Source organism: Mustela nigripes, chromosome 16 (assembly GCF_022355385.1).
Source record: "Mustela nigripes isolate SB6536 chromosome 16, MUSNIG.SB6536, whole genome shotgun sequence".
Classification (NCBI taxonomy): domain Eukaryota; kingdom Metazoa; phylum Chordata; class Mammalia; order Carnivora; family Mustelidae; genus Mustela; species Mustela nigripes.
Genome location: NC_081572.1, coordinates 41,496,070 through 41,523,456, shown reverse-complemented (window position 1 = coordinate 41,523,456; position 27,387 = coordinate 41,496,070). Strand labels below are relative to the sequence as shown.

At 38.2% G+C, this 27,387-nt stretch overlaps 1 protein-coding gene across 1 annotated transcript in view; it reads right to left on the bottom strand.

Annotated features, from left to right (window-relative positions):
- The window catches only part of NLK (nemo like kinase), a 174,601-nt gene that overhangs the window by 22,799 nt on the left and 124,415 nt on the right, over window positions 1-27,387 (bottom strand). Inside the window, exons 4-7 of the mRNA XM_059378513.1 lie at window positions 12,943-13,049; window positions 11,409-11,494; window positions 6,265-6,474; window positions 2,030-2,131 (exon numbers count right to left, since the gene is read on the bottom strand). Coding sequence (XP_059234496.1) covers window positions 2,030-2,131; window positions 6,265-6,474; window positions 11,409-11,494; window positions 12,943-13,049 — 505 coding nt within the window. The remainder of the gene's footprint in view (window positions 1-2,029; window positions 2,132-6,264; window positions 6,475-11,408; window positions 11,495-12,942; window positions 13,050-27,387) is intronic.

Below are 27,387 nucleotides of genomic sequence, written 5' to 3'. Positions count from 1 at the left end.
TTCTTTTTTTATTTAATTTTTTATTTCTTTATTTGCCAGGCAGAGATCACAAGTAGGCAGAGAGGGGTGGGGGAAGAGAGAGGCGGGGGGTTGGGGGAAGCAGGCTCCCTGCTGAGCAGAGAGCCCGATGCGGGGTTCCATCCCAGGACCTTGAGATCATGACCAAAGCTGAAGGCAGAGGCTTTAACCCGCTGAGCCACCCAGGCGCCCCTCTTCCCTCCTTTGTTTTAGACAGTAATATGATACTTAACTATTTTTTGATTAATTGAAAATTTAAGGTTTTTACAACTAACAGATTTTTAAAAATTTTCTAGAAGGAAAAGGACTCACTTGCCAGGAATGCTCAAAGGAGAACACAGATACCTTCGGTGCAGTATGTTACCATTTTGGCAGGGAGGGAGGAAGGCAGGGAAGAAACTCCTTAGGAAGCCTTGCTCTCTCAGCTGCACTTCAGCAGCTCTGACACAAAGGATTAATTAGCTGGCAACCATTAGCAATAGTTAAAATTCCTCTAGAGATGGAAGGGTGGCACCAGGGTATGTGATCTTAATCACATTTCATTACTGGCTACATTTAGCCAGGAAAGATTTACTGACCTAAGGTCAGGGAAAGAGGAAAATTATTTTGCTAGTTCCAAGGACACATTTACCATGAAGTATTGATAAATTACTTTAATATTCCTGATAATGGCCAATAAATAGAACATAATAGATCTTTTGAGTTCCTTCCATTAATACAGAACCTTCCTCTAGGATAAGACTTACTGTGTGCTCTTCTAAGAGAATTAGGGCTCAAATTATTTCACAGTTTATAAACTAAATACAAAAGAAAGATATAACCAACAGGGGGTTATTTAAAATACCAGCATCCACATCTCTGTTTTTCTAGTTCTGACTGGTTTTAGAAGAGAACACACTTAACCCATTGCCCCCTCCCTATGATGTAAAAATGGGAGCTTTGGAGTCACACTGGAATTAGAGAGAGAAACTGCAGGGGCAAGGCACAGGCCCTGCCTAAATATCTGGCTGCTAATTTGAGAGGAGTATCAAACTCTTGTCTGTCATTTGGTCATTCAGATTAATCAGATGTAATGATCAATCAGAGCATAAAAATGACTAATTTATTTTTAAAGATTTTATTTATTTATTTGACATAGATCACAAGTAGGCAGAGAGTCAGGCAGAGAGAGAGGAGGAAGCAGGCTCTCGGCTGAACAGAGAGCCTGATGTGGGGCTCGATCCCAGGACCCTGGGATCACGACCCCAGCCAAAGGTAGAGGCTTTAACCCACTGAGCCACACAGGTGCCCCTATAAATGACTAATTTAAAAGAAACCAAGGCAGAGCCCATGAAAATTAGATGCCGAGTCTTTCTGTTCAAGCCTTCTTTCTGTTTCAGTTTGCTGTTCCTAGGAAAACTATTTCCCTTCACATCAGTAAGCTGTTCTGTCCAAAGTAGATTAGGAAAAGTTCTCCTAAAAAAATGCTGCTTATGTGGAGATAAAAGCCATCTTCTTGTCTTTCTCAGCAGTGACTGGTTACAAGCAATATTGATCAGTGCAAATCTGGCAATCTCTTCTTCATACTTCCTTTCTAAAAGCTCAAACATGGTTCTGTGTGAGTGGTTAAGAGTGCAATAGAATCAGCCTCATACTCCTGGTTGGAATAAGAGAAACCAGGTATTTTGGCTCAGTATTCAGAAAAGACATCTTGATATACATGGCACTGAAGTGAAAGCTCCACCCCAGTAACTTTTCCCAGACAAATCAAAGACCAGGAGACAAAATGCCAGGAGTCATTTCTTAGCAACAGTGCTACAGAAGTATTTACTCTCTCCCACAGCATTGGGAATGATGATATTTTATTTGGTTTAACAAATATTTAACAATTTCTTATTTATGACTGTGACCTAAAAAACTAAATAAAACCTGTAAGTCATGTTTTTGTTTAAAAAGTCTCAAGTCATTATTCTATTGGAAGAGAAGTCCTGCCCAGGTGGTTACCAACTATAGGCCCCGCCCTCTCATTTACCTGTTTATGAGGGCCCCTGAGTATATGCGCCTTAGCGCCTTCACAAGCCGTCCTCATTGCTTCCAGCGATGGTGTGCCCAAAAGATCCGTGATCAAATCCAGCTGCAAGGAAACATGAAATACAGACAGATAGTAAGAGCTCATGGAAACAACTTTCCATTACTCTTAAATCACTGCCCTTAAAGACAAGGAACAAATGTAAACAATGAAATGAAAACAAGCCTTTAAGGTAAGTTCTAGATTAACTAATAGGAGCCCCTACTTTCACTTTCTGGACATTAAAAAAGCCAGAAAAAATGTTTTTATTAGGAACCCATAGGACAGAAATTAAATGCCTTTTGGCAAGCAGGGCATTCTAAGGTTATAGAAATAAGAATCTGCATGTACCTGCCCTGGGTCTTGATAAGACAGTATCTATGATCCTTGCGGGGTGAACTGCTCTTTTGCACATGGCTAATGACTCTTCTTTTCAAACAGTTAATGAATGGATTCTGATGCTTCGAATGGATTCAGGCTCATCAAGGAATTAATCCATAAATCAGGCAGCTGTGACTCAGTAAATATTCAGAACTTTTACATCTGAAATGAAAGCTAAGCTATTGATGTTTGGGCCTATACACATCATTTACATTCTAGTTATTCTAGAAGTCTCTTACACTGGCAGAAAATGGTCATTCTTAGAAAAAACTGTAACACTGCACAAGACCACCTTAGTGAGCTGAGCATGACAGAAAATGGTCTTCTCAAGTTTTGGTAGATAGGAAACCACCTTCACAATTTTCTGTGGTGTGAAAACTATTCTAACTTCATAACCTAATTAGCAATAACATGTCATTCAGATTCCTCCAGGAGGGAAAATTCTTACCTACAGAATACTTCTTTTCCTTGTACTGGGATTGCCTGATATAAAGCCCTATTTTCTGCACTTATCAAAACTATGAAGTTTAGGGTGCCTGGGTGGCTCAGTTGGTTAAGCAGTTGCCTTCGGCTCAGGTCATGATCCTAGGATCCTGGGATTGAGTCCCACATCAGGCTCCCTGCTCAGTGGGGAGCTGCTTCTCCCTCTCCCCTTGCTCCTCCTCCCTGCTCATGCACTCAATCTCTGTCAAATAAATAAATAAAATCTTAAAAAACAAAACCAAAAACAAAACACCAATTAAGTTTAGACAAGGATCACTGCCCTCCAGGATAACGGAGATGATCAAGCAGCTGTATTCCCCAGAAGATTTCTATACAAAGCTTTTTGGGAAAAGTGTGTTGGTTATACTTTTAGACCTCTAACAACAACTACCACAAAGGCAGAAGAGAATGACTGGCTCATGAAAACCAATGGGAACATTCAGAAAGTTGTCTAAAATGGGTAAGATCCATGGATGAGAAACATTTTCATGAAGTCTGCTAGGGTTTTTATTTCTTAGAGATACAGAGAAAATGTTACCGAAAGTAACTACTTCCATTTAGAAGTTAGATTCTTTTCCCACTTTACGTCTTGATTTCTCATCCTAAAATATACTGATGATAGAAAGATGCGAGTTCTCTGTCAGTGGCTACATCAGACTGGCAAACTCAAGACCCTATGCATTTCTCTGGGAAATAAGATAGCTGAATCCTACCTACGCCAGTTGCTTCATATGTATAAGAATATATATATGTATTTTTCCAAGCAGCAATCCAAGATCCTTGTTCAATATACAGGAATTGAACAACTCCCCATTTTTTAAAGATTTCTTTATTTGAGGGATGCCTGGGTGGCTCAGTTGTTAAACATCTGCCTTCGGCTTGGGTTGTGGTCCCGGGGTTCTGGGACAGAGCCCCACAACAGGCTCTCTGCTCAGAGAAAGCCTGCTTCTCCATCTCCCACTCCCCCAGCTTGTGTTCCCTTTCTTGCTGTCTCTCTCTCTCTGTCAAATAAATAAATCAATCTTAAAAAAAAAAAAAAAGATTTATTTGAGAGAGAACAAACATTTGCGTGCGTGCGTGCGCGCGCGCGCGCGCACACACACACACACACACACACACACACAGGGTGGGAAGGAGACGGGGAATCTTAAGTACGATGTGGGGCTGATCCCACAACCCCGAGATCATAACCTGAGCTGAAGTCAAGTCGGATGCTCAACTGACTGCACCACCCAGGTGTCCCGAACAGCCCCTTAACTTTTTTTTTTTTTTAAGATTTTTATTTATGTATTTGACAGAGAGAGATCACAAGTAGGCAGAGAGGCAGACAGAGAGAGAGGGGGGAAGCAGGCTCCCTGCTGAGCAGAGAGCCTGATGCAGGGCTTGATCCCAGGACCCTGAGATCATGAGCTGGGCTGAAGGCAGAGGCTTAACCCACTAAGCCATCCAGGTGCCCCAACCCCTTAACTTTTATTTAAGCTTTTCTTTTTCCTTTTTTTTTCTTTAAAGACTGTACTTATTTGACAGACAGAGATCCCAAGTAGGCAGAGAGGCAGACAGAGAGAGAGAGGGGGAAGCAGGCTCCCTGCTGAGCAGAGAGCCCGATGTGGGGCTTGATCCCAGGACCCTGAGATCATGACCCGAGCTGAAGGCAGAGGCTCAAACCACTGAGCTAACCAGGCACCCCTACTTAAGCTTTTCTGTATGGTAGACATGTCTCATGTCCAGACATGATGGGTATTACAGGTAGTCCATTAAAATCTACTTTCTAAAAAACCTGAATAGTAAAGTGGGTACTGTCAATAGTACCCAACATTATTAGTATATATGATAATTTTTTATCACCAGGATCAATTTTTAAGATGTAAACTTGATAAAAATAGACTGAATGTATAACAGAGAAATAATTTCAAATGCTGATCATAGCAGATACAGTTTCTAATGTATTAGTTAATTCTTTTCTAGAAGAGCATAAAAGAAATTACTCCATTTTGGGTCAAGTGCAGGTATTATTTACAAAGATAAACAGTAGTCAGGGTGATTTTTAAAAATGTGATCAATCAAGTCATAACACTTCCTTGCTCAAAACCTTCATACAGCTTTCCATTACACTTTGGACAGAATAAAATTCAAAGTCCTTATCCAGTCACCATGGTCAGGCTCTCTCTCTCTCTCTGACCTGGTCTCCTACAATTTCTCCCTGGATCATGCCATCCCTCCAACAGGCCACATTTGTTCCTGCCTCAGGAGCTGAATTATATTGGTTGTCCTTTTCCTGGAACTTACCCAGTATCTCGCTCCCTCATTTCACTTGAGCCACTCTTCGAATGTCATCCATTCAGAGAATCCTTTAACACTGCTTTGCCCTAGCATCATTTCCTATCCCTAACCTGGTTCAATTTTTCTTCACAGAATTTATTATTACTTAGCTTTATATTTATTTGTGTACTTATTTATTTTCTGTCGCATGTGAAAGTCGCACAAAGGCGAGAACTAACTTTGTCTTATTTACCATTGCATCCCAAGCATCCTGGCATCACTTTCACCGCCGTTAACACTTGTTGAGAGCTCACTATGTGCCAGGCCTCATTTTCAACTTATTACTTTTAACGTGCACAAAATCCTCAGAATGGTTTAATCTGCCCAAGAATTAATAGATAGTAAGTGTCAGAGCTAGGATTTGAACCCACCAATTTGATTCTGAAGACTAAGCACATCATTGTTACATTATTCTCATGCAAACACTATTGTTAAGATTTATGGATAAAAAAGTACTTAGGAATTATCCCAAGAAAACATGGAGGGTGACGAATTCACTCTTAGGGCAGATAAAGTATCACAAATGGTTTCCTAAAGCTACGTTTTAATAAGCTTCTAATGTTCTCCCATATTTAAATATGTTAGCTCCAAAATAAAGGTTAGAAATGTTCTTAAATGTTCAGATTTAAGGAAATCAACATTCACAATTTATATTCTAAGCACAAAGTGTAAGTACATGAAGCCATCAAATACATTTTCAGGTCTGACCCATTCAGTCAGAAAGAACAGAGGCCCTCTAACTACGGAAGATTACACCTGTGCAAATTGTTACAGCAGTCAGGTGCTATGCATCAGTGCATGTAATAAAGTCAACACTCCTTCTAATAGGTTCGTAAGTTACAGAATGAATCTGTCATCTTCAACTTCCTAACTTTTCTGAATTTTAAGTGAACCTCAATTTGCCAAAAGCAATTTAGACAGTACAACGAATAAGCCCAAGACACGTGTGCAAGACAGTTTTTCCTTTAAATCTGTAATAGAATTGAAAGCTACGAGAGCCTAAAGTAAAATCATACCTGCTGAATGGGACTTTGTGCCTGAAACAGTATTCTTCGTCCTAGTAGTTCTGCAAAGATACATCCGACAGACCAGATGTCAATAGCATTGCTGTAATGACGACTGCCCATCAGGATTTCTGGAGCCCGATAATACTGAGTAACAACTTCCTGAGTCATATGACGGGATTCATCTAATTCCTCCACTCTGGCCAATCCAAAATCACAAATCTAAATAGAAAAGATTATCAAAATATTTAAGAGACAAATATATTTACAGATATATAAAGTAAAACACAATAAGCAAAAATTCAGAATCTTGATGGATCTCTGAACATTGAAAAGTTTTCAATGATACAGGTATTGCATATTTGTGTCAATATATGATTTGCTCTTATTTGTAAAGGAGGAAAAAAGGTCTCAAACTTCCTTATTTCTACATAAAATGATGTATCTTAAAAATATTCTTCTCAGGTGCTTGGGTGGCTCAGTTGGTTCAGCGATTGCCTTTGGCTCAGGTCACAACCCTGGGGTCCTGGACAGAATCCTGCATTGGGCTCCCTGCTCTGCAAGGGAGCCTGCTTCTCTCTCTCCCTCTGCCTGCCACTCCCCCTGCCTGTGCTCTCCCTGTATCAAATAAATAAAATCTTAAAAAAAAAAATTCTTCTCGCTCATCTTAACTGATAAGCAAAGCAAAAAGACAGCTCAATGCATATTTCTAGGTTTAATGTGGAAACCAAACTATGTATTTTCAAGGCTTATCAAGGAATTATAGGGAAAAAAAGGGGGGCCTATCTTAAAGACCTCCTGAGCTATGTTCACCGTCTTTATGGAATACACATAGTAAAATTTCTTTATATCTATGGGTTTCAAACTGAGTCCTCAACTTCCCCTGTACCTATCTATTTAAAATACTATTCACACTTAAATACATATGTCAAAATGTACTACACTGTAGAATACCAGTGTTACTAGTTTCACTCATTTCTTTGTGCTATAAATATTTAACTGAATGCTTCTTATGGTTTGGATAGTATGCTAGAGCCCGGTAACACAATAGTAAATAAGAACGATTGGTGAATTTATTGGCAGACCTGGGAATAAATCTTTTCTTATTTCTGTTTCATTGAAAAGGATGCTGAGGTTGGAAGGTGAGCTGCTGGCAGACAGCAGCAGCAGCACCACCAGCAACTTCGGCTTATTTTCAGGAATTTCTCATATTAAGAAAATAAGATTTTCTTAATCCTGGGCCACCAAAAAAAAAGTGGGAGCACAGAGGTTAAAATAAGAGAGTAACGGCTTTCCAAACTCCAGCATCCTCACTGATCAACTTCATGAGTCAATATTTTAAGTGATGAACTAACACTGTTTTCTAAGTTGAGGTTGCAGCATAAGATTTTATTTGAAAAAAAGAGTCTGGCAGCTTTAAAAAATGTTTGAAAACCATACCGAAAAGGAAAAACAAAACAATCCAACCCAACCCCAAAACCCCAAGTTGTTTATCAAATTCTCCCAAAGGCTAGTGTTCAAATAACACATATTTTAAAAAACTCTCTTCCTTGGCCATGATGTTTTAGGATATCTTTTAAAACAAAACAAAACCAAAGAACTTAAATCCATTTTCCTCTATCTTTATTGTATTTATAGTAAAAAAACAGAAAACAAAACAAGAAAAAACAAGCAACCACCCACCGGACAGGAAATGTTTTCTGTTATAAAGCAAGTCCTTTGTTAAAAAGACCAGTCTGTCTGGAGTCATTTTTGGCAATTTATCTGGAAGACAAGCTAAACCCAAAGTAAGAAGCTTATATGATCAGATAACCAAAAAGATAATGAGATTTCCGACAAAATTATACATCTTATGCTTATTAGGAAACAAAATATATTCAGAATATGAAAGGATACTAATTTAAAAGAAATGTTTTATCATAGTTATTTTTGATGAATTTGTACATTTGAGAAGAGAATCAGTGTCTGTAGCTTGGAACTCCATTTTGGGTCTTAAAAGTAGGCTGCTAAGACAAGTCAAAGGAGTGGGGCACAATTTTAGTTTATCCTGATCTTTGTGTTACTTATTCATTAATGACATATTCCTCTAGTTACTTGTCCATGTAGCTAGAAGTTATAATACCATAAGAGATTATCTGAAGAATGGACTTCAAGCAGGTTATGGCACCAAGCAAAACAGCTTTGTGAAGTTCTCCAACCAGAAACCAAAATAAGAAGAAACTGGCTTAAGCCATCATAAAACTGATTTGGTCTGAACAGAATAAAGAATTCCTAAGGTTTAAAAAAATTTGTTTTTAAAATTAAATTAGGGTTATGGGGATTGGGTGCAACTCTCTTTATTTTTTTAAGATTTTATTTATTTATTTGACAGAGACCACAGGTAGGCAGAGAGGCAGGCAGAGAGAGAGTGGGGGAAGCAGGCTCCCCGCTGAGCAGAGAGCCCGATGTGGGGCTCGATCCCAGGACTCTGGGATCATGACCTGAGCGGAAGGCAGAGGCTTTAACCCACTGAGCCACCCAGGTGTCCCGCAACTCTCTTTAAAAAGTGGAAAGGTATCGGGGAAATGAACTCAATGACCTATAGAAGGAATGTTTACTTTAGTGGACACTGGGAACAATCCATTTCTCTGTGGAAAGAGACTGAACTACAATACTAGTTGTTCTCAGGGAAAATATGAAAGATATGAAAGATAGCTTTTTTTTTTTTTTTAAGATTTTATTTGAGAAAAGGAGAGAGAGCATGAGTGAGGGCAGGGGAGAGGGAGGAGCAGACTCCCTACTGAGTAGGAAGCCTGACACAGGGCTGGATACCAGGGCCCTGAGATCATGACCTGAGCTGAAGGCAGATGCTTAGCGGAGTAAGCCACCCAGGCGCCCCTGAAAGATAGTTTAAAAAAAAAAAAATCTTTCTAGAGTTACATCAGGAACAGTTCTTCAAGGCTATAATGAAGGGAGTTTTTTTTTTTTTTCATAGTATTAACATACCAGTTTTTCATTTATTTTTATTTTTTTAAAAGATTTTATTTATTTATTTGACAGACAGAGATCACAAGTAGGCAGAGAGGCAGGCAGAGAGAGAGAGGAGGAAGCAGGCTCCCTGCTGAGCAGACAGCCCGATGCGGGGCTCGATCCCAGGACCCTGAGATCATGACCCAAGTGGAAGGCAGAGGCTTTAACCCACTGAGCCAACCAGGTGCCCCCATACCAGTTTAAAAAAAAAATTTATTTATGTATTTATTTGTCAGAGAGAGAGAGAGAGAGAGAGAGCAAGCAAGCGTGTGCGTGCGTGTGCAAGCAGGCACAGTGGCAGGCAGAGGCAGAAAGGGAAGCAGGCTCACGCTGAGCAAGGAGCCCGATATGGGACTCAATCCCAGGACGCTAAGATCATGACCTGAGCTGGAGGCATGCTCAGGTTAGAGGCTTAACCTACTGAGCCACCCAGGTGTCCCAACATACCAGCTTTTAAAGAAAATTGGCCCAGAGTTTAAAGAAAGCTTTTAAAATATAAAGTGATATTCATTTATATACTTGCTTTTAATATTTAGTTTAACTGCCACCAAGTTAAGTAACAATGACATCTTGGTAACTTATAAAGCAGGCAACATCTAAAAGCCAGTTTTCCTGGGGTGTCTGGGTGGCACAGTAAGTTAAAGCATCTGATTCTTGTATTCGGTTTAGGTCATGATCTCAGTGAGATTGATCTGTGCTCTGTGCTCAGCATGGCGTCCGCTTGGAACTCTCTCCCTTTCTCTCTGCCCCTCCCCATTGTGCACCTTCTTCCAAATAAACAAATCTTTATTTATTTAAACTTAAATATAAATAAACTTTATTTTTTTTATTAAAACAAAAAACAAAAACAAAGTTTTCTTTTTCAAATACTATCAGTTTTTAATGTTAAGAAGAATATTTACTGCAGACTGAAGCACCATGTAATATCGTAGCCACTCATAAAATAGAATTTAAATTTGCTTACACAGAGAGGACACAACTCTAGGAAGGCCCTTATCTCTCATTTCTATGATGGAGAAAATATGGTGGGCCTCTCACTAGGAGTTTTGCTAATACATCTATTAGAGGCAGGGAAATGCAAAATGTGGATTTTGCAATTTGTGAGCCACTCTAACAAGGAACAACGGGTGGAGGGTAGGTAGAGATACTAGGGAAAGTAAAATTGAAATTGATGGCTTGAAATTTGGGGGCTACTACTCTAATTAAATCCTGTAATCAATTCCCCTTTAGAAGGAGTAGCAGAATTGGCTACTATATATTTGACCCTTTTCTGGCATAGTATTTTTAACTTTTTTTTTCAATAAAGATTTTATTTATTTGAGAGAGCAAGCAAGAGAGAGCATGAACAGGGTGAGGGGCAGAGGGAGAAGCAGATTCTCTGCTAAGCAGGAAGCCTGATATTGGGCTTGATCCCAGGACTTCTGGAGCATGACTTGAGCTAAAGGCGGGTGCCTAACCAACTGAGCCACCCAAGCGCCCCTAGTATTTTCACTTTTCAGTGTTTTCACTTCCCTACTTTGCTACCTGTCACACAGGGCATAGAAATGTTACCTGTGCAAAAACAGTCTCTTTTGTTTTTCTGAAGATTTTTATTTATTAGAAAGAGAGAGAGAAAGAGGGAGAGAGAACATGAGAGGAGAAAGATCAGCGGGAGAAGCGGACTCCCTAATGAGCAGGGGGCCCGATGTGGGACTCCATCCTGGGACTCCAGGATCATGACCTGAGCTGAAGGCAGTCGCTTAACCAACTGAGCCAACCAGATGCCCCCAAAACACAGTCTTTATAAAAGCTATACTTCATTCTCATATAAATAACTTACTAGTCTTGAAATAATTCTTTAGATACACACTTTCTTTAGCAATAGAGCAATCTAAAAAGAAATTACCTTCTCTATCTTCTTCCTGGTCACACTGTAAATCCAATTTCAGTGTTTCCAAAACATATGCAAACTATCATGAAGAAATCATGAGTCAAGATGACAAATCATTACTATGGCCATGACTAGTGATATTGCTGGAGAAAACTCAGTTCTTTAATTTTTGGTAGTGACGAAAATAACTTTAACTCTTTCACAAAGACACATTGTTCTTAAACTTGCCTTGACATTCTGAATTTTTCTCAGATATTTAAAGAAACTGAAAAGCTACCTTTAGAACACAGTTGCTGTTCACAAGGAGATTCCCTGGCTTAATGTCTCGATGTAAAATGCCAGCTGAATGGAGATATTTCAAACCTGAAATAACAAATGGATTTAATTGCAGATATTTAATTCTTTTCACTCAACCAACGATCTGGGAAAAACCACAGTAACAGAGAATTCAGGATTTAAGATTGTTCTTTAGATAATGACACAATAAACATTATTAAAAGCTTGACTTAGTCCTACCTCAAAAAACTGTAATTTTGTAAAATAAAGTGTCATCAAAGGTTTACACAACCTACAGATAAGCTTTTCAGGTGCTGGAATTAAAATTGACCATACCAATATTCTTGGATTGCTCCTACGGGTGGGGGGCTACTGGAGCTTGGCTATTGGTATGCTCAACCTATGATTCTGAGCCAGCTCCCACAGATCCTCATCACCCACCAGAGAGCCCTTCCCAGGGCAGAATTTCACTGATCAGTGAAATTCAGTGACCTGCCCAGGTTTGTCAGTAGTATTCCCCATCACTGATATTCAGGAGGGGTAGTTAATTACTTTCAACTATTTTTTTACATCTTAAAAGACTGACTTTAGCAGGCTTTTAGAAAAAGATCACAGCTTCAAGGCCGAGTCTTCTGAATAAAACACAGCAAATAATATATATGTATTTTACAAGGGTAAAAAAAAATCCAATATCCAATATCTTCGTTCTGCCATAGAATAGCAACAAATCTATGGAGAGTGAACATCCTAGTTTTAATACTTTGTGTGTGTTTTCATTCTGTTGGCAGATGCTTTTTAATCTCCATAAAGAATACCTGAATCTATGAATTCTGGTGTGGGAGCTGAGGGAGAATATTTCACTGGGTAAGAAAGCTGTTTCAGCTTTAAACAATTCTCCATTTGTAACAGCAAAATTCCAAAGGACAAACCTGATGGCCAGACGCAGCTCCAGGAATGTCGGCTCACACTGCCTCTCCCTCAAGTTGGAGCTCTCTAATGAGCCGGTCTGGAGAATCACCTAGCTGGCTCTTTCTCAGCCTCCTCGCTCCTTTGGCTTTTAAGAGTCATTTTGGTTTTTTTGGAGTTGGACTCAGGTATTCCAACCAACACTGACAAAACTTGAAGAATAAACGTCATCCGTAGGGAAGGGAACAGAGTTATTTTTCAATGGAATCACCTGTATATTCACCTGATTCACAGGAATCACCACAGATTCCTGTTTAGAGGGAACTTTGTGACAGACCACGGGGTTCCACAAACCATCCTGCTTATTTACCTTCCCTACATTAACCTACTTAACTGAGTAATGAATTAGGCCTTTCTCTTCCATCCATGAAAATACGAACCATTTGGCCACCCTTAAAAGCTTCTTATTTAACGTCAAGTGTAGAAATTATTAAATATAATTTGGTCAAAAGAAAAAAGTCGTTAGGAAAGAAAAAAGCCTTGGAAGGTCAGATTAAAGTTCAAATGAAAAGCAAAACATTTCACTTTATACCGTGACACTACAGTTTTCTTCACAAAGAAAAGCTTACCTCGCAAAATCTGATAAAGAAAAACTTTGACATGATCTGAGCTGAGTGGTTGAGGAGAGACGATAATTTTATGTAGGTCACTCTGCATCAATTCTGTGACAACATATCTTGAGGTTTTAAGTTAAGGAGAATTCCGAGAATTCAGACCCCAATCCCCCAAAGTAGGCAGTATGTGTAAAGAATAACTTTCGTTCTTAAAGCTGGAAAAAGCTTAGGGAAAAAAGCTTCTAGACAGCATGACAGAAGTAAAAATTCCAGCCCTCACACATACATACACAAAAGGCCAAAATTAAAGAATTCACCATTCAAAGTCAGCAGAAATAGTCTCTATAATCAGCATTATAAAAGAAAAATAAGGATAAAGACTTTTAAAATTAAGTTTTTAATTCCAATGTAGTTAATGTAGTGTTCTATTAGTTTCAGGTGTACAACATAGTGACTCAACAATTCTATACAGTACTCAGTGCTCATCCCAATAAATGCACTCTTAATCCCCCTTCACCGATCCCAATCACCCTCTCTCTGGTATTTGTTTTCTATAGTTAAGAATCTGGTTTTTCCCTTTGTTCGTCTGTTTTGTTTCTTAAATTCTACAGACGAGTGAAATCATATGGCATTTGTCTTTCTCCAACTGATTTGTTTTGTTTAGCATTATACTCTCTAGATCCATCCACAGTTGTTGCAAATGGCAAGATTTCATTCCTCTTGATATTCTATTGGGTATCTACGTACCACATATTCTTTATCTATTCATCTATCAGTGGACACTTGGGTTGCTTCCACAATTTGACTGTTGTAAATAATGCTGCAATGAAAATAGGGGTGCACATATCCCTTTGAATTAGTGTTCTTGTATTTTGGGAGTAAATACCCAGTAGTGAGATTACTGGATCCTAAGGCAGTTTTATTTTTTTTTGAGGAACCTCCATACTGTTTTCCACAGTGGCTATACTGGTTTGTGTTCCCACCAACAGTGCACCAGGGATCTTTTCTCTCCACATCCATGCCAACACTTGTTGTTTCTTGCATTGTTGATTTTAGCCATTCTGACAGGTATGAGGTGACATCTCATTGTAGTTTTGATTTGCATTTCCTTGATGACAAGAGATGTTGAGAATCTTTTCATGTGTCTGTTGACTATCTGTAGGTCTTTGGAGAAATGTCCGTTTTCTGCCTATTTTTAACTGATTTTTTTGGGGGGGAGTTCAGTTGCATAAGTTCTTTATATATCAGAAAATAATCCTTTATTGGATATGTCATTGGCAAATATCTTCTCAAATATAATAAACATTTTAACTTATTTTTTACAGATTTTATTTATTGGAAAGGGAGAGACAGCATGAGCAAGAGAACACAAGCAGGGGGAGCAACAGAGGGTGAGGGAGAAGCAGGCTCCCAGCTGAGCAGGGAACCCAATGTAGGGCTCGATCCCAGGACCCTGAGATCACGACCTGAGCCCAAAGGCAGACGCTTAGCCAACTGCGCCACCCAATAGCCCCAAGGATAAACGTTTTAAATGACAGCCAGGCCAGGAAGAATGTGAAGACCAAATAGTCTCGGGTCTATTCAAACATGTTACTGGAGCATCCTTTGAATCCAAACAAGAGAGGGGTGATGGGGGTCTCACTCTAGGCCACCATGGCACCCATGGAAAGGATGACAACCTTCCCATCTTTGTATACTTTACAAAGAATAGTACTCCTAGAAATGTGCAAAATGATTAGTTAAAATCCAAATCTACCCACAATCTTAATTCTTTTATTTAACTTATTATTATTTTTTACATTTATGGCTCCTTTATTAAGTTTGAAGCTTCCTATGCTTTGTACTTTAATACCCTCAGGGTTTTGTTCAAACAACACATGGCTGATGATCAAAGCCTGGAAGGATGGAGCCCAGGGAGCAATGAAGAGGTGGAATTCAGAACTCTTGTGAAGATAACTCTTTTGTTATATTTAAAATAGGGCAAATTCATGTCTTACCCTGCACACAGTTAAGGACTCATCACAAGTTTGGGTGAATTTTATAATTTAAATTTAACCTTCTTAAGACAAGGGGAGAGTACCCTTGATTTCAGGAGATTCCTACCAGGTTTCAAATTCTTTGGACACCTTGAGAAAGTCAGTTTCATGTTCTGAGTTAAAACACTAAAACTCCCCTAGCCCTGTACAACTGAAAGCAGGGAAAGGCAAAATAGCAACAACAAAGCAGAGCTGTTACTGGGCTGCAGAGTTCTTCTGCTTTCTTCCTTAGCTCTTCAGATCCTAACTTTCTTCTTCCAGGGCGGTATTATGGAATCTTCTGAAAGGACAACCCATCTGACAGTCTGTAAAACACAGTATCACTATTGTCCCACAGCTAGTCCTAGAAGACAGACCATCTTAAGAGGCTGATGTAGTCTTAGTGTGCTTAGCATGAACTATAAATGAACTAAGACAGTCCCAGGTCTCCTATTTTAGCACTTATATGCTCGCTGTAAGGGTAAATGCTACGAATATAAAAATAAAGATGAGAAGGAGTCTGCCTTCAAAACTTAAATTTTTAAAAAGTGCTGGTAGGCTTTGGATTTTACCTTTATGAGCTTTAAAGACTCTTAAACAAGTGGTCATTATCTGGGCAGAATGATTTAAAAACTCTTCTAATTTAACATTTTAGCAAAAGCAAGTGGTAACAACTTGAGAGTAGGGAGGAGAATTAATAACTGGTAACACTCGACACACAGTCAAAATGCCCTCGAGACATTTTCTTCAAATAGCTTTTAGAACACCCAACTGTTGGCTTTTCTTTTCTCTCACTGGTTGTTCTCAATTCTTTGTTGTTTCCCTTCTCCAATCATTTAATGTTGAAATGCCTCAGGGTTTGGTTCTCTTGTCTTTCCACACTCATTTTCTTGGGAAATTGGATCCAATCCCAGGACTTTAAACAATATACATGCAGGTGACTCCCAACTTTATATCCCTAGTTAATCTTGTTTCCTTAAGTCCAGCCTTGTTTATCAAACTGTCTACCCATCATCTCCTCTGGATGTCTGACATCTCAAACTGTCAAAACTGTCCAAACGTGTATTCTCCATCCCCCTCACCAAATCATTTATTCTAGTCGTAAGCTTTGTTAGAGTAAATCTATTTTTCCAGCAAGCTGCTCATACCACAAGCCACAAACCTTGGAGTCATCCTAGATTTCTCTTTTTCTTATTCTACCTCTAATTCATCAGAAAATCCTGTTGGCTCTTTCACAGAATTAGACTACTTCTTATCATGTCCACTGTTACCTCCCTTGGCCCAAGACCTTTAGATTTCTAAGACACATAAACCAGAATAAATTTTGATGCTTTTATTTCTAATTGTCTATATATTGAGTTACTCTATTATATAATATATACAGAATATATATTATAAAAATATACTCTATTTTAAATCATATATCATATATATGAAATTTTAATGTTTTCATATTCTTAAGTTACTTTTATTCTAGGTTTTATTAATCAGATTCTTTCCAAAGAATTACAATCTACTCCGTAATGAAGGTTAGTGAGAAAATGGGATTTTACATGCAGAATTTTCTAAGGAGAGTCTTCAGTGACATGTTAGACTCATTCTATAAAACAATACATATCAGGTAAATTATGATATTATTACCAGGATTAGATTTACATTTTTTCTTAATAGCTTAAAATTTCTTTCTTTCTTTTTTTTAAAGATTTTATTTATTTGACAGAGATCACAAATAGGCAGAGAGGGAGGCATGGGGGTTGCGGGGAAGCAGGGTCCCCGCTGAGCAGAGAGCTGGATGCAGGGCTCAACCCCAGGACTCTGGGATCATGATCTGAGCCTAAGGCAGAAGCTTTAACCCACTGAGCCTCCCAGGCGCCCCACTTAAAATTTCTTCTTATAAAAATTTTTAAACACCTGGAAAAGTTGAAAAACTTAAATAGTGATCACCCATATATATACAGCCACCCCTTAGATTCTACACTTAACATTTTGCCGTATTTGCTTTAGTACATGTTTATCTTTGGCTCTTTCCATTCATCAATTCATCTTATTTCCTTGGCTACATTTCACAGGACATTTTCTTAAATGAAAGCCAGATTATGTCACTCTTCTGCAAAAGTTTCCCATTTCATTTAGAGTCAAAGCCAAAGTCATTAAAATGTCCTTAACAGGGCCATAAATGATCTGTCCTCCTTACTTCTCTGACCTTCTCTACTATCATTTCTGCTATTTTGCTATTTTCTAAACATGCTAGACACACTCTGACCATAGGCCTTTGCTCTAGCAGTTCCCTCTGCCTGGAATGGGCTTTCCCAGACACCATGGATAACTCTTTCACCTCCTTTGTGCTTTTGTTCAAACCATATCTTTTGAAGGAGGCCTACCTGGACCATTCTAATATTGCATCTTGCATGCCTTTTACAATAGCTACCCACTTGCACAGCTCTACTTTGTCTCTTTTCCTTTAGTACTTATCCTATATAATTTACTTGTTATGTTTACTGTTTATCTGTCTCCCCAACCCTGCCCCAAGAGGGAAAGTGTTTTTGTCTGTTGCTCACAAGTCTTTCCCAAATTCTCAGACACACATGTCTGCACACAGTTAAGTCTCCTATAAACAACTGTTGGGTGAATGAACTATATATACAGTATGTGTGTGTATGTACACACACCCACCCACACACCCACACACCTACACGGAGTACCCACTAGGTACTCTACTAAGTATTTTAAATATATCACCTCATCTGATTTTCATGGCATTCCTGCAAGGAGATGATAGTATTCCCAATTATAGATGAGGAAACTGAGGCCATCAGAAGGCAAGGAACCTAAGTTTACACAGTAGCAAAATTGGACTTGACTATGTTTAAGATTGTTTCAATGGCTGGATTTTATCTTCCCTTCTTTTTGTGAGTTAATATTTTAAAAACTGTAATAAAATATACTGAATGTTCACTGTGTTTCTTTTTTTTTTTTTTAAAGATTTTTTTTTTTTTTTTTTTGTCAGAGAGAGAGAGAGCGTGAGCACAGGCAGACAGAATGGCAGGCAGAGGCAGAGGGAGAAGCAGACTCCCTGCCGAGCAAGGAGCCCGATGTGGGACTCGATCCCAGGATGCTGGGATCATGACCTGAGCCGAAGGCAGCTGCTCAACCAACTGAGCCACCCAGACATCCCCACTGTGTTTCTTATAGATGACTTTCAGCTAATCAATGCAGAAGCGATACTACATGAGTAAAAAAAAATTGCCATTTTTCAACCTCTATGACATCATGGATATAAGCACCAATTATCAATGGCTGCTAAAACCATTTGAAAGGGAAACTGATCAGCATCACTTCAGGCCACCACTCAACCACAGCTACACTTAATTTGTGGTATTACGTCTTTGTGACATTCACACCACTGCCAGAAAATATTCATGTCTTTAAAAAACCTCAATATAGGGGTGCCTGGGTGGCTCAGTTGGTTAGGCGCCTGACTCTTGATTTCGGCTTGGGTCATTATCTCAGTGTTGTGAGATCAAGTCCCAAGTTGAGCCCCATTTTGGGCTCTGTGCTGGGCACGGAACCTGCGTAATATTCTTTCTCCCTCTGTCCCTCCCCCACCCCGTGAAGCCTCTCTCAAAATAACAAAAACAACAAAACAAAACCCCCCAAAACGAACCTCAATATAATCAATGCTCTAGCTCCAATGACCAGTTTACTAGAAATACGGGGAATAAAAGAACAAGACACCATGAAGAAGTAATCAGCTAAACACAATGTGGAACACTCTTCAGGAAAAATTCTCCAACAAATAAATAACCAAAAAAAGGGGGATGGATACATGAGGGGTAGAGGAAGTAGGAATGTTTGGGATAAGAGAGTCTCAAAAGATGTTATAACCAAATGCAATATATGGACTTTGTTTAGAACCTGATTCAAACAAACCTGATTTAAAACAAGATCTTTGAGGAAATCAGGGAACAGTAAGAAATTAGATAATTTTATTAGATGTGATAATGACATAATGATTAGGTTTTTTTAAAGTCCTTAATAGTTAGAAATGCATATTTAAGTATTTGTAGGTAAAATAATTTGATGTTTGGAATCTTGTTTAAAATAACTCCAGCCTTCCTTTTCTAGACCCTCAATAAAAAGGGAGGAGATGAGATTGGAAAAATGTTGAATAATTGTTAAATCTGGGTGTTGGGTAAATGTGACAGTTATTACACTATTGTCTCTACTTTTCTGTATTTTTGAAAATTTCCAAAAAAGTTTAAAAAAGAAATTCCACTATAGAAAACTAGGGAAATACAAAAAAAACCAAGGAAAAGAAAAACTACCCAGAATCCTAGCTCTTTGAATGAACTTACATCTTTGTGAAAATGTTGTATACGTATATTTATCTCTATATATGTATATTTGAAATTGGAATTATAACATACACACAGTGTTGCTGCCGGTCTTCTTAATAAAATATAGGGATTTTCTCCTGTTATTATTCTAATAAAGCAGAATTCTTATGACCTTATAGTGTTCTAATGTACAGATAGAATTCATTTAACCAATCTATCATTGTTGAAAATCCAAGTTATTTCTGACTTTAACTTTAAATAAACCTGAGATAAACATCATGTATCTCCATCTACCCATATTTTTTAGGTGAATCTGATTATTTTCTCACACATTCCTTTAAGTGGAATTACGGTACTGAAGTAGAATGTATGACATATACCTTTTTTCATTTCAAGTAATTTGTGAATACTTTCCACGATATATAGTTCTTTTACATAATTTAAGTGCTTAAATAGTATTCCATTTTTTGAATATGTCATGACTTAAGCAATCCCTGTCACTGTCGTTTAGGTTATTACTGTGTGACTGTAATGTAGCTTTGTGAGACGGCTTAGAGTTTTATAGTTTCATTTCATGAGGGATCCTCAGTCATGTATAGATCCTTTCTCTTGGGTAAATCCATTTCTCTGGAGAAGAGCCTTCTAAACTTCTGTCTTAGAAGGCACAAGCCAGGCTGCCAGGGTTCTGTATGAGTTGGGGAAGGGGCCAAAGACACCACAGCTCAGCTCTGCTGGCTTAGGGAATAAAGATTTAGTCTTCTGCAAGACAGAAAAAGAAGATATGAATCTTACTATTTCCTTCTTGTATATACTTAAAAATTTCTTCCCCATTAGGAAATCTTTTTTTTTTTTTTTAAAGATTTTATTTATTTTGACAGACAGAAATCACAGGGAGGCAGAGAGGCAGAGAGAGAGGAAAGGAAGCAGGCTCCCTGCTGAGCAGAGAGCCCGATGTGGGACTTGATCCCCGGACCCTGGGATCATGACCTGAGTGGAAGGCAGAGGCTTTAACCCACTGAGCCACCCAGGTGCCCCTAGGAAATCTTTTTGTTTTCTCTATTTCATCATTTCTACCCACTAGAAAATCTAATCATAGAGACAGGAAAAAACTTCTACTTGTACCATTAAGCCTTAACCCAAAGTCCCAATATTCTTGAGTTGGTTCCAAAATCTCAAGGGACCAAAACCAGAAACATTATACATAAACAACAACAACAAAAACAGAAAAACTTTGCAGCTGCCATCACTCTATTAAGTGTTGTTAACTTGAGATTTTACTCAGGAAAAAAAAAAATCCCTGAAGACAGTATGACACATGTCAGTCATGTCTGCTGAGTCTGGTAACTTTTTGTTCCTGTAAGGATTGAAAATTTCTCACATGGAAGTGAAGAGCAGGTTATAATCTATTCTGCCTTTCATATCTACACAACAGGCAGCCAAGTTGTGATGCCAAAATCTTTACTGTTAGTAGTGACAGTTGGTATGCATGCAAGTAGTAGAGAGAAAACATCTTAATCTTCAAGTTATTGGGTTGAATTCATATTGCTGGCACTCGAAAAATCTTGCTTTGACTTATAAAGGGAGTAAACGACACAGAAGCCAAAAACCGAGGGAAGTATGAAATAATGTCATATGCTTTCTTCTAACAGAGACTACATTTTCAAAGAAAGGGGAAAAGGAAAACATTGGCTGGCTGGAAGGGGTTGGTTCTATAACCAGATATTTTATAAATAATTATTCATCTCAGAAAAAATTCTTATATTTCATTTAGCATTATGAAACATATTATTTCCAGATCAGGGTGTTGTTCACTCTAAATCTATTGGATTTGAACTGACAGTACTAGACCATTACTGACCAAGAAAAATAATAATTTCATATGGTTCAACCCTAACACAGAGAAAAGTATATCAGGTATCAAAATGAAAAGCAAAGGGGTGCCTGAGTGGCTCAGTGGGTTAAGCCGCTGCCTTCGGCTCAGGTCATGGTCTCAGGGTCCTGGGATCAAGCCCCACATCAGGGTCCATGCTCAGCGGGGAGTCTGCTTCCCCCTCTCTCTCTGCCTGCCTCTCTGCCTACTTGTGATCTCTCTCTCTCTGCCAAATAAATAAAGAAAATCTTAAAAAAAAAAAAAAGCAAGGCACTGAAAATGAATATAAAGCATGATTTCACATGGTAAAGTCAATTCTTCTCTACTAAGACTACATACATACGTGTATAATTTCTTATAAAATATAAACCATCATGTATTCCCCCTGCGAAACACAAATGACTAGATTACCATGTCACTGTCTTCAGGATCTGTGTACCTGAAAAACCTTTTATTCAATTGCCTGTTATACTACTTAAGAAAGGAGAGTGCTACTTTTATTTTTTTGCTTAAGATGATAAGCTAACTTACAAGAGAATGAGACAGAGCACTGAGGGATGTGGAGAATTGTTGAATGGCCATATTGTACACCTGAAACTAATAGCACGGTAAGTTACCTACATTGGAATTAAAATAAAAAGCTTAATAAAAATGAAAAAAAATTTGAATGGGGTAGGTTGATAAACTCTTAAATTAACCAGAAAGTTTAGGGTAAAACCTTATAGAGCCCCTGTCTGCCTTTACCATTTTGTTTATTACCTGTGTGCAGAGGGGCTTTTCTCTCCTCTAAAATATTATTTTTTAATGTTTATTATTTCTTAGAGGTTTTATTTATTTACTTGTCAGAGAGAGAAACAGAGAGAGAGAGTGGGAGAGCATGAGCAGGGGTAGGGCAGAGGGAGAAGCAGGCTCCACAATGAGACTGATGTGGGACTTGATCCCAGGACCCTGGGATCATGACCTGAACTGAAGGCAGATGCTTAGCCAACTGAGCCACTGCCTCTAAAATATTTTAAACACAAAAGACTGAAAGATTTTAAATGTATTATTTTTAGAGAGCGATTAAAATGATGACTCTGCAGAGAATAAGTTTTATCAAGTTTTAGTTTAGCAAAGTAAATTCTTCAGGGGAAATACATTTTTCACTCCACAAATAAAGGGGTTTTTTCTTCCTAGAAAACAAGCCAACGAACAGGCCAACCTTTAAAAACTTGATTTCTCTGTATAATACAATTTCTGAATTTGAAAATTGAACAATACAGCTTCAGAAATTTAGAAGCAACACACACCACTTTATGATAAGGTTTCTGCTTTGCTCCGGCAAAAATCCTCTGAAGTCTCAATCCCCAGCATAATGTCTCCCAGATGTCTCAACTAGTTGCCATGCCAACTAAAGCAGCTTAAATTAAATGAGGGCCCGAAAAAGCACCTGCATCACTCCAGGTCTGTTGCGCATTAAATAAAGCTCTCTTGACAGGGACTCAGAGGTGCCATTAACTTGAACAGCAGCTATCTGATTATTGTTTCTGAGTAATTTAATGAGGGTCTCCAAATAAGAGGGAAAACAGGGTATGCTTTCTCTCTTGGTCCTTCTAAATGGGACAGCCTCTCCAACAGCTGGTGTACCCACTGGGTCAATGACTTTGCTATGGTCGTTTAAGTTACCTTTGGGTAAAGAGCAAATATAGGATTAAAGTTAGGATTTTCAGGAGAATATTAACAGATTAACCATTTTCCCCTATTAAATCTTATCCTTAAAAATATGATCATAAAAAAACACTGCACGGTATACCAACCTCAGAGTGATCTGAACAGCGCTGTTATAAAATAAATTGCTGCTGATTGCAGTAATTAGTTAAGTAGCTCCACGAAATATGGATTTCTAAATGTACTGATTTGCTTCAGAAAAATGAGTGATGCAAATTAACAATTAAATTGGGAGGGGCATCTCTGATGCCTCAAGCGCCCAAGACAAACAACAGTGTTTCCACATTGTTTTAAAGACCTTTTTGTTGCCGATCTATTATTCTTGCTAATGTTGACATTTTAGAAACTTATTTTTAACAAGGTAGAAAACAGTGCTTTTGATGTTTTCTCAAATATGGTTAGTCACTGGGGAAATCACTTAATAGAAACAAATTCAGGCCAGGGAGGTTATGTGATTTATCCCAGGTCACATTCCCAGTCCGGTTTGGTTTCCCAGTTTCTGGTCTAGTGCACCCTCTACCCCACCAACCTGTTTTCCCTAGGAGCCTGACTGCTAGTATTCCCATTTCTTATCCAAGTATCATCACAGTATGCAGATTACTGTGAAATAAAGAAAAGCTGAATTATTACTTTAAAAAATTTATTATTATTATTATTATTTTTTAAAGATTTTATTTATTTATTTGACAGTGAGAGATCACAAGCAGGCAGAGAGGCAGGCAGAGAGAGAGAAGGAAGCAAGCTCCCTGCTGAGCAGAGAGCCCGATGCAGGGCTCGATCCCAGGACCCTGAGATTATGACCTGAGCTGAAGGCAGCAGCTTAACTCACTGAGGCACCCAGGTGCCCCAGAATTACTACTTTTTTAAAAAAGATTTTATTTTTAAGTGATCTCTACACCCAACATGGAGCTTGAATTTACAACCCTGAAATCAAGAGCTGAATTATCTGCTGACTGAGTCAGCCAGGCACCCCCGACTCACTTTTAATTATGTGCGATGAGGAGAAGAAAAGGAGAAAGGAGCCCAACTTTTTGTTGAAGCTTCTTTGTGCCATTTTGTATGTCACCTCATTCAATTCTTATAATGCCTAATTTGAAACTATCTTTATTTAAGAGATGGGCACACAGAGGCTGGGAGAGCTTAAGCTGTAAAGACAGAGCTTGGATTCAAACCTAGGTTGTAATGATTCTGCAGTCTGATCTTTTCCATGAAATTTCCTTCACTTTGTTTACTATTGAGAGAGAAAAATGAAATTCATGAGAATGCCATTACTTGCAATGTTGCAAAATCAGTTTTCAAACAAAAATCAGAAATTCAATACTATAATACATGATACATCTTTTAGAATCCCTTCCTTGGTTTTCAAATGGGAAGTCATTCTCTATTCTCCAACAAATATTCTGAATAGAAGCATATGCCAGACACTGTTCTAGGCACTGAAAATACAATAGTGTGGTGCAAGAATGTCACTGCCTTCGCTGACTTTATAATCTAACAAGGGAGAGGGACGATTAAACAAGCAATTAAAACAGATTTGCTCAAAAATTACAACGTCATGGCTGTTAATCTCGTAAAGCCCCTTAGACACTAATCTGCAACTGACTATACCAGACTTGCATCACATAGCCAATAGAAATAAGAGAAACTAAGTAGCCCAACCAAGAGATACTCTTCTAAAGAGATAAAACTCTGCATTATTAGGACTGCTAAATTCCAATAACTACAGAGATTTAGACCTTTAAACATGTAAGAAAACCAGGGCATCTGTCTGGCTCAGTCAGTAGAGTATGCAGCTCTTGATCTTGGGGTTATAAGTTCGAGCCCTGTACTGGATGTAGAGATTGCCTAAAAATAAATCTTAAAAAAATGTGAGAAAAACCACTGAGATTTCTTCAGCTCCTACTGGATTTCTAAATTAGATGAACATTCTAATTGGCAATTTACCTCTATCTATAGAAACACTTACATACATTTGGTTTCCTTAAAATGGTTCACCTAAAATAATTTTTTTTAAACACATGAGAAATAATAAAAATAAAAGCAATTAACACTCACTGAGTTCTTACTATGCACCAGGCACATTCTAAGCACTCTGAATTATCTCAAAGAATTCTTAGAACACAAGTCACAGGCTATTATAAAGAACTAATAGTTCTCTTTTTGAGTTTGAGTCTTTCCTTTTGGAAGGAACTGAATCCAAAGATGTCTCAAGTAATTGCCCAAATCCACACAAGTACTCTTATTCATTTCTTCTAGCACCCGAATTAATCTTAGTTCTGTCACTAGTAGGCCACAACCTCAAATAAGAAATAACCCCACAGTTTGTCAGGGGATTATCTCAGTTTGCTGAAAAGCATTTTTGGGCCTACTAAATGCCATTTTTTAACATAGGTCCTCTCATTTAATCCTCAGAACAACCTAGGACTATTCTCATGTAACAGATCAAGACTGGAGGTGAAGGAGGCTGACAGGTGAAATAATGATACTCCTTTTGCCAACAACAGAAAAACAAGACAAATGTTAAAAAATTAGAGATGAGTTTTTCTACCTCACATTCTTTGCCTCTATCTTTTTTTACCCCTTGAATATTCCACTTCCTTCAAAGCTTACTCCTTTTACTTTCTTTAGTCAAATTATAAAGCCAAAATTGATATTCAACAAACATTTCCTTGTACCTATGAATCACATATGCTTACTTGAAATAGCTTCTTGAATAGCTTCATGTTCCCTATTTTCTTAAGTAGATGAGAACTTAAAAAATTTGCATATGTGTGTATATGTTAGCCTACTATCCATAAGTATATAAATATAAAAATAATAGGGACTCCCAGGTAATATAATGTGTGTGGAGGAGTAGAGGGTTGGGCTAGCAGTCCTTGACAAGAAAATGAGAAGAAAAAAAAGTATTCACTAGAGATAGCTGGAAATATAGGACAGGCCTTTGGTGGGAGGTCTAAGTTGAGAATGTAAGCTTGGGAATCATTAAATATGATAAGAAATAATCTGTATTTTCTACTAAATGAAGTCTGCCACAGACAGGTTTTTTAATTGATTTTGCTTTTAGTCATAATCTTCCTTTTCTTTTAACAAAGTTTTTCTTATTAAAATTTTTTTTCTCATTTCTTTCCTTTTTTGTTCAAAAACCTGGCTATTGAAATTATGGAAGCATATCACCATTAGTGAGTTATAAATTCAACCTTAACATCATGGCATTCTTTAGAAAAATGCACATCAGCGTCATTAGCAGAATTTTTAGTGCATAGTGCCCAAATATAGTATACAGGACGCCCTGCTAGACTTCCACAAAAGTTGCTGAGTATGAAGATGTGTTCAGGAAGGATAGAGATTGAAGCAGGAAAAAAAAGCAGAAATAAGGAATCTTCAAGGGATCAATTAAATGAGGTGGGACTATATTAGAGATGCCAGAAAGGCTGAGAAAAGAGAAGTATTTAAGATTAAAACTGGTTCTCCACAGTTTTCTTCGATGCAAAAATGATTATGGGCAAGAAGAGCAGGAAACTCTCTAGAGCCTAGCAAGCCCACCATACCCTCAATGGTAAGCCTCCCCCGAACTCTTGCTCCAATTAAAACTAACCTGTACTATGATCAGTATTTGTTTAACTCACCTCTGTGATGCTGCATCTATTTTAGGAAGTAATGTAAGAATGTATGATAATCAGCCTCATGTCAGAAAACCTGAAAGGTAATTTTGCAGAAAAAGCTACACAATCACCACAGAAAAAAATGCTGACACCAGATTCTGACCTTCAATTATGAGGAAGATGACTGACTCCTTTTCTGTTTTTAGGAAGTCATGATTATTCAAAGCAGTCTCAGAGGCTGCAGGGCTGGTGCCAGCAGCATCTTTGTGTAACCATCATCATTAGCATCCATAAATACTGACTGGGCACCAAGTGGGTGTAGAGAGCACGCTAACTCAACGACAAAACAGTGAGGAAAGCCAGATGAAGGCAAGGCAACATTCAAGAGGTTAGAAAAGACTGAGATTGCTATGTAAAAAATCAAGTAGAGACAACAAGGAAGCATAAAGATTTTAATGTACAATACAGGGCCACAGAAGCCTGACTGGAAAAGAAAAAGATTTACTGAGAAGAAAAGTGCTGATATTTATTGAGACTTTTCTATAGATTAAGCATCCAGCTTTAAACTTATTTAGCCTCATGTACTTCTAACTATGCTAAGAAATAAGTATATCTTGGTTCCATTATACAAATAAGTCGAGAGGTTTAGAGAGGCAAAGGAACCAACCAAAGGTCATAGCTAGTATGCAGCAGAGTAAATGCAAGATCCTGGCCTTCGTTCTTAACTTGTGCTCTGTCTTTCAAAAGATAAACTTCGGGGAAAATGGTGAAGGAAATAATTCTACTTCAGAAGAGAAGACTAAGAACCTGGTTTTAAAAATGAATAGTTAAATGAATTTAGGTAGTGGGAGGCAGTGTGGCCTACCTTTTGGAATGAAAGGCCAGGTTAAGAATCTCAACTGCTACTTACTTGCTTGATTACATTGGAC